Source organism: Balearica regulorum, chromosome 22 (genome assembly GCF_011004875.1).
Source record: "Balearica regulorum gibbericeps isolate bBalReg1 chromosome 22, bBalReg1.pri, whole genome shotgun sequence".
NCBI classification, from domain to species: Eukaryota; Metazoa; Chordata; class Aves; order Gruiformes; family Gruidae; genus Balearica; species Balearica regulorum.
Genome location: NC_046205.1, coordinates 3757114 through 3775312, shown reverse-complemented (window position 1 = coordinate 3775312; position 18199 = coordinate 3757114). Strand labels below are relative to the sequence as shown.

The 18199-nt window shown below is 37.7% G+C and overlaps 1 protein-coding gene across 1 annotated transcript in view; it reads right to left on the bottom strand.

The window, feature by feature from the left end:
• Positions 1-714: 714 nt before the first annotated feature.
• MACO1 (macoilin 1) overlaps positions 715-18199 on the bottom strand; it is a 29806-nt gene continuing 12321 nt past the window's right edge. The window contains exons 4-11 of the mRNA XM_075774023.1: positions 18047-18170; positions 15649-15827; positions 14684-15182; positions 5987-6145; positions 5624-5806; positions 4668-4788; positions 2986-3160; positions 715-1894 (exon numbers count right to left, since the gene is read on the bottom strand). Of these exons, the coding sequence (XP_075630138.1) occupies positions 1692-1894; positions 2986-3160; positions 4668-4788; positions 5624-5806; positions 5987-6145; positions 14684-15182; positions 15649-15827; positions 18047-18170 (1643 nt within the window). The 3' untranslated portion in view covers positions 715-1691. The remainder of the gene's footprint in view (positions 1895-2985; positions 3161-4667; positions 4789-5623; positions 5807-5986; positions 6146-14683; positions 15183-15648; positions 15828-18046; positions 18171-18199) is intronic.

Here is an 18199-nt window from a genome sequence, read left to right as displayed (position 1 = left end):
AATGTTTATTCTTTGTAAACCCCACAGAAAAAAAAGAATGCAGCCAAGACCAAGTATTGAACGAAAATCGTGCCAAAGTTGGCAGCAAAATGGGGGAACCTCAACACAAAAAGTCAGTGACAATATTTCATGTTTTGCACAAAGATGAAAAACCTATGACATTTCTGAGTAACACTTTTATGGTGACAATTACACAAGTTGATTCAAAAATGCAAATGACAGCAACATGCACACCTGGCTAAAGCTAGAAGTTTTATCCCAAAAGAATATCTGTGATTAAAATGATGAAACTTTAATATTTCTATTGACTTGCGTGTCCTACTTCATTGCTTTTTTTAAAGAGGCATACATGCCAATTAACATGAAACTTTTTTTTAAAAAAAATAATTCTTTTCTTTTAAGAAGAACTTTGTCCTTCCAGAGTCCACTGCATGTTTGCAAAATCTTAATGTCGGGTTTGTAATTCTGCTAGCTTCCACTACAATTTTGCTTCCCACCCCTCCAATCCCCACCCTCGGAAAATCTGAAACACTTCAGAAGTTGCCAGTGCAAACACTTTCAATGTATAATATACATTTTTAACTTAAACCTTTGTGCAATTTATGAGTTTCCTTTAAAACTCCTTAAAAACTCCTTGGCACAACAGCTGAAAAATATTCAGCTCCGTTTAAATTGTCAAACACAAGGTGATATAAAGTGTAAATCACAGTTGAATAAAATAAAAAAACCCAGAACTGCAGCTTTTATTAGCCAGCTTTACAGTCTCTTGTATACAGTACATTGCACAGTTCCGCCTTCACAATAACGCTTCCTGTATTAATATTGTGCCTTCCACGATGCAGTATAATCAAGGCAAGTTACAGAACACTGCTGAGTTTATATCAAAATAAACAGAAGATGTAACCTTGGTTTATAATGAACATCCAAATTACCATGTACAATTTGCAGTAGACTCTGTAATGAGCTTGATATATAAGCTAGATGACAGTGAAGGGGGAAAAAATAGTTTAAACTATCAAGTTTCCTCTTGAAATGTCTTTTCCCAAGGCACTGTGAACAAGACTGTTAGCAATTCTCAATGACTAAAAACACCAATGGGAATATAAATATTTCACACAACAACCACCGTCACATCATCTATTCTCTTATTCTTTCCTTTAAACAACGCCCCTGAAATTTGTTTGGTCCTTTGAGGGGTAATCAAATTATCTTCTGCAACATCACATATTTGTATTGAACACATCTATAAATCAAAGCTTTGTTAGATTATTTAACCCTTTCACTGTAAAAACTAAAGGTTCTTCCTCACTATTTCTGAATGAATCTGAAAATTCAACTTGATTATTTAAAAAAAAAAAAAGAAGAAAGGGTTCAAAATCAAGCAAAGCCCTGTATTTTTCAAGAGGAAACCATGCAAGAGTACATAAAAAGGCAAAATTGGCTACTTGAAAACCAAGAATTGTTTGTAATGCATTGGCCAAGGAAAATAAATTGCAAAGTTCTGTGAGGTTTTCTAAAAATTTACAAGAAAAACCGATGGGCAGTTCTAGTCAATCCAGATGTTCTTTTATCCTGTTTTAAATGACAACGAATACAGTCTCACACAATACAATTTCATCTTGACTGCAAGAGACACTCCTGTGTGATGCCTTCAGCATGACAAAATTACTGGGCAAAAAGAAAATTGGCATTCATTTCTTCAAGGGCTGATAAACAGAGGCATTGGGATCAAGTCCAGAAGGGCTGGTCTCCACAAATTTGGAAGAATAATGTGGGGAAACAGGACTCAGAGTGCTGGTGGCTGCAGTGTACGTTATGCTGGGCATTACTGCCATAACTTCTGCAATCTTCTGTTTTAGGTCCTTGATTTCCTGATCTTTCTGAATGATTTGCCCTGAAAACAGCAAATAACATCACTTAGAACCAGCAGCATGTTTTCACCCTCCACTAATTGTCCAAAGATAAGAGCCGTTGAAGCAAAACGCCCAGAAGACATTCAGCGCTCGAACATTACATCACTAGAAGCACAGCTCACATAACTCCTGATCTGTGTCGAGGAATGATGTTTAATTCCCTCTCGTTACCACGTAACACAACCAGACAGAGCATTCCATTAGATTTGGCATTGTTTGTATTCACAGCAGCAAGATTATTTCTATGGCTCAGCTTTTTCCTGGACTTTTCTGTTCACATTTTACAAGCACCTAACAGAAGCACAAGTGTTTGCTTATTAAATGTGTTATCTACTTTATTTTCAAAACTGCCACATTCTCACCATTTTTCTAAATCCCCTTTTTGCATACTCACAACTACATAAACACTAATGAAACAAACCAAAACAATCTCACTCTAACCAAGTTTTCTTGCAACCAAGCAAACTTCTGCAAGGAAATTAGACAGGGACTAAATCAAAAGGTTATTTAATTCTGCTTCACGGTTTGCACAGCCTGGGCAGGGGTTTATATCAGCCTCAAGCTCCCTCTGGTGGCTGCAACTCCAGCCCAACACGGACACGAGTGTCTACGCTTACCTCACGGGTGTGAAGTTTAGAACAGGTTGGATTATTTTTTTCCCCCCACGTTTATGTTGTATTTACTTCAGCAGTATCAAAATATTATTAGGATTCAAAGGGCAGGGGCTTAATAGATGGCAACTATTATTTTATCTTCTAGCACTTTAAAAGGAGTTCTCCAGCTTTAAGGCAATGGTTTCTAAAAATGCAGAAAATCATTATAAATTAACTTAAACACCCATCTTGATGTTTATTGTCTTCAGTTTAATAGCTTGGGGAAAATTAGGTCAGCTGATCAGCTGGATTGCTTAGGCTCACATTCACAAAGCTGTAAGAGACAAAAACCCACTGAAAGCTGAAATACTGCGTGGGGACTGTAGCCTGCCCCTAAACAAAAAGGTAGTGAAAATATGACAGAAAGAATATCCTGTTTCAGTCAGTACTATGTGTTGAATTAAACCATCCCATGTTACCTTGGGCAATCTCAAGCTGCCGTTTTGCATCTCCTAATGCAGAGAACAGATCCAGCTTGATTCTTGTCTCTGCGCTCAGGCTGTTCTCTAAGTGCTGTGTTTTATCCTGCATGGCTGAAAGTGCTGACATTAACACCTCCGTATCCTTCTCATTTTCCTTGTACTTCCGCAGTTCCTGTAGGAGTAATTAGGACAAATGTTATTCTCATTGACTTTACACATGAGATACGCTGAGAAGTCTTTCTCTTCTCCACAGCACACCACTGGGCTTGGTATTAACACTGTAAAATTAAAATGATGGTTAATTAAGGACACTGTAATATTACCTCCAGTAATTACACACGACCATCATACAAGTGATTAAAGTCATATTGTACAACGCATAATGACGGTGCGGTGAGCAAGTACCATTTACTATGCTTCTCAGCCCTATATCATCCGTATCGAGACCCTCCACCCAGAAATCCTCCTCATCGCTCCCAAGTGCCAGCTAAGCAGCCGCACGGTCCTCTTAGCCAAGCTGTGGAATAAGAAAACACTTCCCACAAGCAAACCAGCTATAATGGGGACTGATCTCTTGCTAGACAGTTTAAAGTGATACTAAAAAAAAAGGATTTTAAGCTATTTTAAGTTGACCGATGAGAGGGATTTCTTTATCTCAGAATACTTCCCACACTGAACCTAACTGTGCTGCAAACCCAGAAATTTAGAAAAGAGGAAAGGAGGGAGCAAGTATTCTGCGCTTAAGAGACAGGCACCTTGCGGCTGGGAAGTATGCATTAACATTTTGACTAAGAAAAAAAGGAAATACTTTTTTTTTTAATGTAAAGTTCTATACTTTTAAATGAAGAAATAATAATACAATGGGGGAAATATTAATGAATGTAACAAAAAGCTTCTCTACAGTTTGAAGGTGGTAATAAAACTAAAAAGTTTGATTATAGCTGGTTTGAATTATTTGAAAGCCATGCTCATGTTCTTCATGAATAAACCACACTTGTTTTCAAGGGTTTGGTAAAACCAGGAACAACAAGGCTGCATATGTTATTTGGAAACAAGTTCACAATAACACCAGGTGGATTTTGAAGAGTGTCTAAAAACCACATTTAGACATTAAAAATACTTTTCATGCAAATTGTCCGTTGACAGTCCAAGTACATCTTTAGGAACAGACATTTTAAATGAATAAGGTCGACTTTAACTCACACATTTGAGCTCAAACTCTAACATGCCAGACAACGTGTCTGCTACCACAATGTACTTTAAATATTCAAGCACTTTCACTAAAAAAAAAAAAAAAAAAAGTCTGCCCAGCGATAAAGACTGCATTGAGTAAGCAATCTTATTTGCTAGCAGTGAAATTTATAACGATACAGGCTGGCAACAAGCTCCTCGCATTAGCCAAAAACTGTTGTTGAGGGGATTATATTCTCAGTCTACCCGACCATTGGTTCGAGGAAAAAAATTCTAATAATTTAAACAATTCAGTGGTGTGGAGCTGAGACTATTAACCTTTCTCATGCCCACGTTCTTGAAAAGCCTGATGCAAGACATGCAAGACAGACATCTGAAGAGCATAATTCTTGAAGGTGTTGATTGCCTCTTATGTAGGTCCACCAATTTCAGAGAGCTGAGAGCACCCATTGTGATGCTGATCTAAGCCGCTGGTGCTTTCTTATTACCTGAACTTTTATTTCTAGTTCTCGTATCTGATCTTCTTTCAGCTTTATGTCAATTGTTAGCTTCTTGCACTCTGTCTCCAGCTCTCGGATACGATTTCGTAAAGTTTCGGTACATTCTCCTCTGCAGAAAAAACATTAAAAGAGAAGATGAAATAAGAATGAGGCTGTCATTCCTGAACTGTTTATAACATGGAAATTAATATAAATATGAAGGATAAAAAGAGGAAGCTAACTTTGTTCTTTTCAGCAAGAGAGTTTCCTTTATGGCAACAATGCAAAAAGTTACTCAATGTTATGCCTCAAGTATTAGGAAATTTGGAATATTTATGAAATACGGAGAACAGAAAAGCAGAAATAATTCTTTTTAGACATTTGGAGACTGCAGATTAAAGTCATCCACATTTGTGCCATGCTTTCATCTTGAAAAACTTCCCATCTATACACCTATGTTACTATTGAAACACCGCTGTGCTGAGCACTGGTAGTCATCAGCTAGAGCAGAATACTTTCAAGATGTGAGATCGAGACAGTATTTTGCCCAATGTCATTGCACGAATCCTTGAGTCTCAGTCCCCACATGAAAGGGCATATTCCTTTTTTAAAAGCAGACTGAGCCACGCAGGGTACAACACCCCTCTGTTAGCACAATGAGGTACAACAGATAATTAAGAGCATATTCATCCTTTACAGCCTGTAAATGTAATGTATGTGAGTACTGAGACTCAGCTTCATGGAAGGAGACCTCTCAGTCCTCCCACTGCCTTAACACAAATGAACCTCTTAACACAAATAAAGCTTTTTTTTTTTTTTTTTTAAATAAAATACAGACTACTCCTTTACATACCGAAGAGTGAAAAATGCTTCCCCCAAATCCCCCCTAAGGACATTTCGTGAGCAACAGCTACGTTTCAGTAATTTTCTGGAGCTGAGCATGTTTCTAGGGTAGAACGAAGTACCTTGTAGCAGCAGCAAATGCGACAGCACGTGCAGCAGTTGCTTCTTCCAACTTCTTTCTTTTCTTTTCTTCCATTAATTGTTTTTCTACAAAGGCTCGTGCCTCCTGCTCTGCCTTTAGTTTCTTCTCCAACTGGCTGATCATCTGTTTGTCTTTTTGTTTCATTTGTACAGCATTGTGTAATCTGGAAGATAACAGGTATGGGATTTAAGGGTGGATTTTATTTACTAAAAATAAATTGCCGCCAATGGTCCCAAATAAGTCTTGCTGGATTTGCAGACAAGTGCCTCAAATTTTGTGGAATCTTAACATAATACTTCCCCTTTACAGCAAGTAATTTACATGGCTGTGTAGAAACACATACTTGTTCTGAAGCAGTTCATTTTCTTGCCGGAGCTGTCCCATTTCAGATCGAATTCCCCGCTCTGTGTTAGTCAGAGAACTGATCTGACTACGTAGCTCCTGTTCGATCTGCCTGCTTGCTTGCAGGTCAGCCTTTAACTTTTTAATATCTTGTTCCAACCTAAGAAAGAGAATTTACAAATACAATTTCAATTTTATTTCCCAGTTACCCAAAGATTCAAGCACATTTTATAAAAATAAGTAAACATCATACCAGCTGCCAACCCCCCCAACCCTTGATTCTTAAAATAATAAACTCTCGGAAATGATGTCTATCCTTGCTAAATAACAATAATGTTTTATGTAACTATACATCTATAGCTCTAGGTATAGCTCTATATATAGTATACACACACATCACAACCTCCCACAGGAATTTTGTTTTCCTCCATGCACTGCAGAGTTGTAAAACAAATTCTATGGAATTATATTTTTCCTCTTCAAGCAGAAGTGAAATAGATACATCTGAGAAGTTGTAAACAAGGAGAGGTGCACTTATGAACAAATTTTACTTTTCTCAACAAATTAGGAGTTTCATTTGTTAGTTTTAGCTGAGCTATGGAGCATACTGCTGAATTCTCACCTAAATGTTTTTTTTTTTTTTCTTCCTTGAAGTACACGATGCGCATGTTGAATAAAGAGTACGTGCTAAGTCATCCACAGTTCAGGAGTCAGTAAATTTAGTTTTAATTGCTCCTGAACAGAGACCATCTGCTATATACTTAATTGCAGCTTTAGAAAGTTCTTGAAGACTCATCCAAGCTCCTCAATTAAAATATTCTCAACCAAAACTGGTTAAATAAACCACACATTTCTAAGAGAGGCCCTCAGCTCACCCTTAATTTTTCCCCCACATCTTCAAATTAAGATTATTGATTCTTAGAAAAAAAACATGACAGGTAAATAATAACCATTTTTGAGCGCTGCTACATACTTATTTAAAGCAAACATGCCTCATTCACATATAATCCTCATTCGCTCCATCAGTTATTGATTTAAAAGTTTTTAAATGCTGATAACAATACAAAGATGTTTTTATTTTCTAAAGTTCCATACAGAATCAGTGGTAGTTGAACATTAAGACTTTGGGAAAATAGTCACAGAAGCCAAAATGAACTGCCCTCACTGACATGCACTAGCACAGACGAACAGTTAGAGCTTTTCATCCTCATAATGAAAACGCTTTGCTCTTTTGGGCTTCAGTGGAGGAAAATTTCCATCTAAAATGCTAGTGAGAGATGTAACAATACAAGGCATATGAGCATCCTGCGTGAATGAATCAAGAGGTTAAATGTGAAATCATCAAACTTATGGAAATTCAGAAAAGTATGTCTGTAATAGGCTAAAACTGCACCGAAGAGGTCTACCAGGTAAATTAACAGCAAGAAACAGCCTATAAAGAAGCATGGTCTATAATACACTCATACAACTCAAATGTGCAGATCCTACTTCCTACAGCTGTACTAAGCTGTCTTTCTAGTTATACTTCAATTGTCCTCCTCCTGGCAAGATGAATTCCTTTTAATATAGTATATATTGTGGTCAAATGTACCTTTAAAAAGAAAAAAAAAATACTTATACTTAGTAGGCAAATAGTAATAGCACAAAGCAAATACACGTTTCCTATTTGTGGTCTTCAATCATTTCAACACCTTATACTCTGTTGTAGGAGGAAAAAAATTTGCAAACCTAACCAAATATTCATTCAACCATGTAACCATAGCACATAAATGAAAAATGGAAAACCCATCAGCAGACGTTATTAGGTATGTCTTTTCACCGTGTTCAGTATGTTAAGTGAAGAGCTGGACAGTCCTTGGGCTATGATATAACAGTTCAATTTAATCTTCCAATAAGCAGTAACTAAGTGTTTTAGAGCAAACTTATTAACTGAAGAGAGTAAGATGCTGTAGGAAGCATTAACAGACTGTTGTCTGCCAACAGCTGATTGGTTTTAATATAGGTTTTCATAAATAGGTAAAAAAAAGGTTGGTAGGACAATGTAAAGGAACACATATAAATCACACATGCTTTACATTGCCAAGTATCCATAAATAATTTCAACATACATCTCTACAATAAAGTGATAACTGTAAAAATCAGACAGCTGTAAATAGCCTTTTCCCTATAACTTAGACTATGTCAAACTTGCTCAAATGAGATTTATCAGGATTTATGTTTGGGTATTTAGTATTCCAGGAAAAGAAGCACTGATCAGGTAAAGCCTGAATAAATCAGAGGTGCTGGCACAGGACAAGCTGAATTTGTATTTTTGGCATCAGAGCATTGACATTAGTTCACACTTCTTAAGCCATCTGGCTCATGGCGTTCCTGTTGGTTTTGATGAGGGCTCCGTACCTGCAGCACTCATGGAGCTGGTCCAGACTGCGCTGAAAAGAGAGCTGAAGCTAGCATGATCTGTAGAGTGCACACAAACGTGACCAGAAAGGATGCCTGCTTTCCAAACCAGGAGGAAATACATGAGCCTCCAACTCACAGCCTTCCTTTTCACTCAGCATAGGTAAAAGTGTCCAACCACAACTGCATACATTAAATTGGTGAGAATCGGATCAGGAAGTGTTACACACTCATGGTACATCACTCAAATCCTGCCTGAACACAGAGCCAAAGCCTCACCAATGTCCTTTCCACCTTAACTTTTCAAGCATGCTCCAAGCATCAAATATTCATCCTTTTACTCTGAAGGACCACAGAGGACTTCAGGTAATTTTTAAAGGAAAATGAGACCAACCAGCCGTTCATTATGACTTTCACTGTAAATCACAAAGAAGCCAGGATTAAACTCAACAAGAATTGATCAAACTCTGGGTGCTTCCATTGTTTATAAAAAAACCCCCAGTAGCCACACTGCTAAAACACACGCAGGCAGACCACGTACCGATAGAATATTACTACCTATGAGCAGCTGGCACTGTTCGCCTGTGACCCTTCATTTGCTAAATGCTGCAGAGAGGACTTTCTTTTTCTTAGAAACTGCTAGCAGGTGTAAAGTGGGAGCTATATATCTTGTGCATCCACTAAAATACAAAGACTCTCCAATTTACTAGCCACCTCAAACGAGCTCACAGTAGGCTCAGGCGTGAAAGAGTGACAACTTCACCAGTTCAACTTACTCTAATGAAAGGATTCCAGTACGTCTGTACATCTGAATTTTTCAGGCCACCACGCAGTTAAGAGTTTTTATTCTGCTGTGAAACAATCACTCCTATCAGTACAGATGACCTAACTTAAACAGTCAAAAGACAGAATAACATATGTAAAACACGATCAATCTACACACAGTGAGTGATCAAATATTGTAGTGCAATTCCAAAGGCGCAGAAGATAATTAATGCAGAGAAAACTAATCTCTTTCAAGTCAATGGCAGAAAAAACCACTGGAAATTTATCTGTCAATGAACCCATTTAGAAATAAGTTTTAAAGTAAGATTTTACCAGATTTAAATTACTCCTTTTAATTATGCTGTAGTTTTTGCTATACCTTTAAATACCAGAGCGGACATTTTCTGCAATTTATAGATCAAATAAATGCTCCTTACTCTCTAAAATTAAGCAGCTAATAATCCATTATAATGCAAGGACCAAATGTTTCCTGTATGGCTTCTCTCCCAGACTTGCCACAATTAGCTAGAGATACAACTTCATTTAAAAAAAAAAAAAAAAAAAAAAAAAAAAAAAAAAGAGAGAGATGAGGTTAGTTTCCCCTCAAAACCACATGCACTCCTTGCATTCTCTGGTGTGTAACCATGTTCTTATCCATCTTATGAAGTCCAGTCAAATATTTGCAGCCTAAAAATTTCCTCCTGTGGAACAGCAAATCAAAGCTCTTCTCTGTATATAGACAGAGGGGTTATCCATCATTTTCACAGAAATACAAGGAGATTAAAAACACCCTTTCTGCTGCCCCTTTCTAAAATGAAAGCACATCATCAAGGTAAACCAATACAATGTCACAAAAGAAAGCTTCGCTGCTAGGAGCACAGCCTAGCGTGTGGAGTTCTCCCTCCTCCCCTCCGTAACAGTCTGCGCTACTGTTACAATGATAAACGACCTAATAAGACAGCACTTTTTTTTATATTATTATTCTTTCTACCATTTCATTTTCTGCTTAAGTCTCTTACTTCCAGGCTTACTGGAAAAATTATTTACAAGGGGGGGTGGTGTGTGTGTGAATAAAACTTGAGTTCTAGAAGATACTTTTCTCTATCGCCGCACAAACTACAAGTCATTCTGGCACACAACTATTTTTAAAATGAGGGTTTAGTTGCAGATTATTACATTGTGCTGTTTATACAACTATAGTAAATTTCTTTCAGCTTGGCATTACTATAAATGCAGACTTACCCATTTTCTTTTCTCAGCACTACCTCATATCATTCCTGATCTCACTGATGAAGAGAATTAATCAGTAATCACCTCCAAGACTGAGTATTTTTCCAAATGCTTCAAGGGAAGATTGATGGATCAACTTAAAGACAACTCAATTCAGTTTAATCCTCCTAAGTATTGATAAGTGGTGGATAACACATGCTTGTTGCTTAGTTTGCTCAGTTAACGCAATGCCATAATCACCTGGAAGTCGCACATAAATTAAACACATTTTATATTAAAAAATTAAGTTTTAAAAGACTCAGAAAAGCACCTAAGTGCCTTCTAAGAAACCCATTTTTTCCTTTGTTCTGTTCCGGCCCAGTCTGTTGGCATAAGCATCCCCTGCGGTGAACCTACTTCTTTGAAGTAGCCAGCACGATCCCGCAGCATCGAGGTTCTCCTGCTGTAACTAATGTGCTGTTACTAGCAGTTCCTCGGAGCATTTTTCATTACCAAAAAGTCAGTAATCCACAGAGAGAAAGGAGAGTTACTTATTTTTCTCCTACACAGAATTGATCTAAGTAGCTGGCATTTCAAAAGGTTATTCTGTTTCTGAACACTCCAAGCACTATGTTGACAGTGGCTTGAAAACCGTCTGCTAGAAGGATCATCTCCCAGATTTCTAATCTACTTTCCCAATTCTTTTGCTTTTCTATTCTAAGCTTTCCTTCACTCCCATCATATTTCATGAAACACTGACCACCTCCCGCACTGCGGCTGAGAGCAGAAAGCCTTCTGGTATACTAATGCTGTTTCAGGCAGGGGGGATCAGGAAACAGCAGCAATCACTCTTAGGACATCAACGGTGCCACAGAAGATGTACAATAATTAGCATCAAATGGACACAAATTTACATTAAAACCTTCAAGTCTGCCTCTGCAGGTAACATCAAATTTTAGGAGAGCAAAATAAGATGTGATAGACCAGCTCTTGCTTCACAAATATTTTTCTTAGTCCAATTGCCAGAAAATGTCATCGTTATCTCTGAGAATAATTAGTACATAAGACAGCTTGTTTCAACACCTCATGTGCCAAAGGCAAGACCTCTACGGATACAAACAGTTTTGCCAAGCTGCACTGCCAGCTTTTTGTGTGTGTTTTTTGGTTGGTTTTCTTTTTTTTTTAAGGGTGCAAATAGCTAGAGGCAGGACATGATTATTACTACGCAAGACAACAAAAAATAATAATTCTGCAACAATTACAGTTTGGACTCATTCCATACATCAAGGCCCTAAAACGTGAAAAAAACCTGCTGCATCTCAGAAGCGACAGTGAAACAGTAACAAGAAGTGAATTTGCGCTGTACCCACCAACAAACAATATTAAGTGTAAAGGAATCCCAAGTTTATCCGTCCGCTGGATACCAAACATATCCCTCCATTGGCCCAATTGCCATAGTTCAGGGAAATAAGCAGCTCAAATCAGACATTCAATTATTAAATGCCCGACAAACAAACAGCAGATTTAAGCATCCATCAGAAGTAGATATTCGTTTCAACTGTAGGAACAAAAAACCCACTAAGAGATGACTTTCAAGGCTGATCAGCAGGGCCAGAGTCTCTTGAATCCATCTGCTCTAGCTCTCATGTCAACAACAACATTCACTGAAATACCTACAGATGGGGATCGGCAACTTCCTTTCCAGAAAGCCAAACATACACGCACTAACCGTTTACCAGACAGAACAAAAATAAAAACCTACTGTTACAAGTAAGAGTGAGATTGTAGATATAAAATATAAACTTTAATTAATTAACAGTACCCTTTCAGATATGACACATCAAGCATTTAAGAGAAAAAGTTAACAGGCATGCAAGACTGTCTTGTTCTCAAAACCCCTCAATCTTTACTCTCTCCAATAACCCCTGTTAATCCTGAATCTCTAGCAGTCATAAGGCATACTTTACATTTAAGACTGGTTAGTCAGCTCAGGGAAATCATTTGTGAACACAAAAGGAAAGCAGCTTGGCTTTGACATCCTGCTGTGAGTCTGCTGGACAAGAAGTTATAAAAAGCATCTTTATTTGGAAGCTAAGCAGATCTGATCTGAAAGTCAGACACAAATGCAGGACTTCACACAGCCCTTTTCAGGGTACAGCACTGATGCAGACTAAATGTGTAATAACAAGAATGAGTAATACTACTGGAAGTGGAAAAGATGATGAACAAATGCCTTACACTCCAGGGACAGGATAACTGACAAGTTAAAAGAAATAAACATGAATTTTTGAATTTAAGTGCATTCCATCCCATCCAATTTGTCAGGTAAGTTTATGCTTCTGTTGGCGTAGGAGTTATATACTCAATCTGAACTGAAACAAGATTTCATGAATGATTTCAGTCATCTACATTTGTAAGAAACTGCGAGCAGCGACACACAGTACGTTGGTGTTTTAAGTGCTCCTGGCTTGCCTGCATGGGGAAATCAGCGCACAATAAGCAGCTACTTGAATTTGTAGCACAACAGCCACATCACACCCACGCATCCCATAGAAACACTTGACAAACAAAAGAGTGAAGTAGCTTGATTCACTTTCAGGGCAGAGTAAGGCTACGTTGCACAAAGGCACTTTCAGAGTACACTAATTGTGTACACCATCCCTTCTCAGTGAATTAGAGGAGCTGGAATTCTGTCAGGGCACAGTCTGGTTTATTGTATACTCACTTCTGCATTAGAAAAACCCCTTTGGACAGCTACAATGACCACCTGGTCTAAGATCACATCTGAGAACAGCATATAAAAGTTTCAATGTGTAATTTAAATCCTAAAACACAAGACGTTTAAATCTCATTCCTTGTCATAGCTACATGGGACAAAAATTAGTCTTGCAGGTCATTCTATAAAGTGCTTCCCTTCTCTTTTCTCAGGGCTTATGAACCACATTTTGAAATGCAACAAAGCTGAACTGACCTGTTCTCTTGTTCAGTGAGCAAATAAATCATATAGAGTATAGAGATGCCCATCTGACACTGGCAACATACAAATACAGCAGTCATATACATGTTTATTTAGATGCAGCTTTGCTGAAGACAGAGCCATCTGCATCCCATTAATCTTGGCTGAATTTGATTCACAGATTAGATTGATTAGCTGGTTTCTTATTTGCTTCATACAAGTTCTCTACAGACATTAGGTATCAATTAGTCTGGATATTTAATTGGCAGAGGCATGCCAATCAGTGGCAGAGCGATTACCAGAGAAGAAAATAATATTTTCATTGAAGTAATTGTATTCACATAGCACAAATCCTCAGAGACAGACCAGAGTCAAAAGTCCAATTACCAAAAGGTACCTGCAGGGAAAGCGAACCCCGATCTGCCAATTAAGTTAGCCAACCAGGATTTATTGGCCAAAGAGTGTTCAGCCCATGAGAAAAGGAGAGAGACATAAGCCAGGAACGGTAGGAAAATGCATAATTGTGCAACAGTTTTGTTCTAGATGTATCTCTATCACCATTTGGAACAGTTACACACTACCTCTTTCTTACAAGTACTTGTTTTGGTAACATATGACAACACTGTTTGTCTCAGGACTTACATGCTGTAAGTACTTAGCTGCATTTCATAAATACATCTTTATTTAAACTTCAGATAAGCATATGTAAAGATGTGACTTTTTCAATCTTTATAGTTTACAAGGCAGCTAAATTCAATCCCTGTGACCTGTGCTTAAACCAATAAGGCAGCAGGTATGCAAGCAGGAATCTGAACTTAGCACTTTACAGGAATTACATAGTACCTGATACTTTGCATCTATACTTGTCAATTGAAGATTAAAACAAAAGCCAAACATTTCAAGGGGAAAAACCAAACCAAACAAACAAAAAATCAAGACAAACCACCTGTTCAGGCACCAAACCCCACTGAATTCCCTGGAGATGCAAAATTCACCCCACGGAAAATTAGTCAAGAACACATCCACTGAGGTCTGTAATAACGATTCTCCACATTTCGCTCATGCCTTCTATTGAATGATTGTCAAAGCTATTTATTATGCCTCACAACACCCCTGTGAGGTAGGTAAGTATCACATACTGAGGTAGAAAGGAAGCAATTTCCTCAAGGCTGCATAGCAAACCAGAGACAAAACCAAGACCAAACCCAAAAGGCACAGTTCTGAGTTATCTTATTCTGTAACTAGACAATTCTGTCTTCTTTATGGGATCGTAAGTTACATTTTCCTAAGAAAAAAAATAAACCAGAACTGATGTACTGGAACGAAGGGAGGATAAGACAGGCTGTTACACAATGCTCAGATCAAACTTACCTTACCAGTGCATCTGGTTTGCTTAGCTGGTTATTAGGAATACAATTTTCCATTAAGTCCTTATGTGTGCTTGGGCTCTTGCTAGCACACTTCTGTTTTTTCTCATTTTTAGTAGATGAGGAAGGGATGCTCCCATTAGTTGCACTGTGACTGCGAGGCGAGGAGTTCACAACTCCACTGACATTTTTGTAATTTTTGGATGAGGCAGTGCATGAGTCCTCTTTTAAGAGGTTTTCTGTACTTCCTACAAGATCATTATTTAATCTTTTACTATTGATATGGTTTTCCATATATTCAATTTCTTGTATTTTAGAGTCTACAGGTTGCAAAATATTGTTATTTATTCCAAGGTTGTGTTTCTTAGCATCCTTGTCCTTTTCTTTCCCTTTTTCTCTATATTCTAGCTCTGGCAACGTTGCAGATAGTTTTTTATTGGCTGGAATGCCTCCATTGTGCTGCAAAAGTATTGAGGAATCCATATCAGATAATCCTTTGGCTGCTGCAATACCAAAATAAAAAAAAATACTTAGTTCATTAAATCAATCAATACTCTGACATACAAAGAAAAATCATTAAATACACATCAATCATTTCTGCAGAAAACAATCATTATTAGAGTCTATTTAGAAAAGAAAAATCAGAAGTCACATGATACTTTAAAACTTTTTTTTTTCTTCATTACAGGCAGGAAACAGTAACCAAGGGATTTACTAATAAATACTAGTGCTTCACAGAGCACTGACTGACCAGGTTGATGCAGTTGCTAATAAAGAAGTAAACAGAGAGGACATAATTCATTTCTACTGTCATACTAACCACTGCCAAAATAATTTTATTTCTGGCTCCTCTGTTTCCAAGTTCACTGTAATTTCATCAAAACAACATGGACTAAAGCTCCTCCTTAGTAGGCTTCCCCCCCCAATAGCAAATAACAGCAAATACATCAAGTAATAAGTGTAACTTGCCTTCCTCTGCCTCCCTCTCTTGCCTTTGTAGCATCTGCTGTTCTGGAGGCAGAGCTTGCTGGAGAAGCTGCATGTAGAACTCATTCTCTTTCTGCACTTCTTTTTGTTTTCTTAAACGCATTTTGTAGCTGACGTAACTTTTAAAGCCAAAGCCCAAAGTCACAACAGGGTAGCCAATACTAAGGAAAAAAAAAAGCAAAGTTGTTATTAAAAAATGTAACCATAATAGCAAATTAATAAATTGTAATAAATTATATAGCTGTGAATACATCTGGATTACAACTTTTCATAGAAAATTATATATGAAACTTTTTTACAATAAAGCTACAGTTCAAAAATGTAGGCACCTCTTTATCAAGATAAAATTACAGTTCATTACAGACAGCTATTAACTGTAGCATAGATTAAAGGATTACAACAATGCAATTGCACTATGCATAGCAAAGACAGCTTTTAGACAAGCACCAGCCTAGGAATTATGCATCTTTTAAGGTGATAACAGCCAAATACAGCAGAAGTTCCCAAGTTTTGCTCCTAAAGGCCATGTAAGACTTTGAACTGGGAGATGTGTTAACAACATTCATCCAGATCAGTGAAAGGAGAAACTGATCCTTAGCCCCATCCTTTCCCACTCAGAAATTTAGAGCAGATCCCTTTTCCACCACTCTAAAGCTGAGACAAAACAACGGTTCTCCAAAATACCACCTCTGCAACAGGCCCTGCAATACCTTCTAACTGCAGCACAGGCTGAGAAACAAGAGCTGGAGAAGCCACTGGAACACACAGCTTTGGGGCTACTGCATTCCAGGGGGGACCGAGGCTGTGAGCCAAAGTGCCATCACCCACACTTGGTACAGCTAGAAGCGACCGTGGAGGCGAAGCCTCAGTAACCACCTGCCTCTGTTGAGGACGGCCATAACTAAGACATATTTTGTGGGCAACAAACAGCCTTTGGAAATGCCCTGTTTAGGAGACTGACCTTGAAGCTGTAAGCAAAAAATATCTAATCTCTAAACTTAGTTCTTCCACTTAGCTTACTGACAGATAACATATGAAGAATTTCACTTCCAGCCAGACTCTGCTGTTCTGTTTGTTGACGAGGATGACAGAAGCATAACAGAACTTTGGAATTATTTTTTGCATATCAGCACCATGCAGAATTTAGGTATTCTTATTAGCTCCTGACAACTGCACCAATACAGAATGCTATCAAATCATGCTAGTGTATTTATTAACAAGAATACTCAATCAATGAGCAGACATCCCTGTATAAAAATAAATATATCTTTGACAAGTATTTTAATAAAGCACAGTGAAGTTGCAATTTTAAACACTGAAGGTGTCCTAGATCAGGGGAAAACTCAGATGCAGGTAACTATTAACCATTAAAATCTTCTCATTCTTTGCTCAGTAATAGCACTCTGTAAATTGCATTTCTAAGTAAGCTGCCAGAACTCAAGAATCATTTGCATATGCATCTGACATTATGTCTGCCAATGCTGCTTTTGTAATACTGTGTAAAGCCAGCTGTAGCTACCCTTCTAAAACTCTGATGACAAGCTAAAATGTTTGCATCCAATTCAGCAGCAGAAAGACCTTTCTTCACAGCTTCTAAAGTGCTTTTGTAACCTATTATAGCATTTAATTAGTGTTTAAGGGATTTATTGCACAATGTAGACAATATAAATTAAAATGACAGATGTCTAATTCATTGGAGACTGTATCACAGGGAACTGGACCAAATGACTCCAGGAAAACAGGACACATTTTAAATGTAGCCTGATCAATGCATACTACGCCAAAAACTTGCCGAATAAAAGTACATTTCTTCCAGATATGGATACTCTGCAGTTATGTCTTTTGCCTGAAGTCACTCTTATCACTTCCAAAGTAGTGGTGTAATAAGTAGTGTTTGGTTTTTATTTTCTGCCACGGTTTTCAACCTGAAGCTTATTCACTTCCTCTGGTGAATCATGAAATCAGACACTCATGACAACCCTTCTTGTTTTGAGGGGAAAAAAGAGGAGTGCTTTGTTACAGAGAGAAAAAAAAAAAGTTTTCATAACGGGATACATTAATTATTAGTGAAACTGGGGTTTTTTGCTACTTTTACCATCTATTCATTATGTAAATACAAAATTTGTATACTGATAACAAGAACCTTCAAGAAATGCTACGAACATCCATGCTAAGAGTTCTCTACTGCTCACAAGCACTGTATCTTCAGAAAGGTTGCACCTGGTTAATGTTTAGCATGTATTTCTTGTGGAATATTTAATGACAGATGCGTGAGGGGAGAACCAAACGGCCAAGGCATGAACCAAAACAAAAAGCCCTAAATATTAATTTCCCTGGTGAAATAAAGCTTAATAAGAAAAGGAGAAAAAAACCCACTTACCAGTGTGCTGCAAATGGACGACAAAGGTCTACATGGAAGTTTTTTAAATCTTTAAATCTAATGGCTGCTTCAATATAAACAAAAAGTATCCACAGTGATACTGTTGGTAAGCACACCCCCCTCTCTATTGAGAGAAGAGAAAAAGAGAAACAC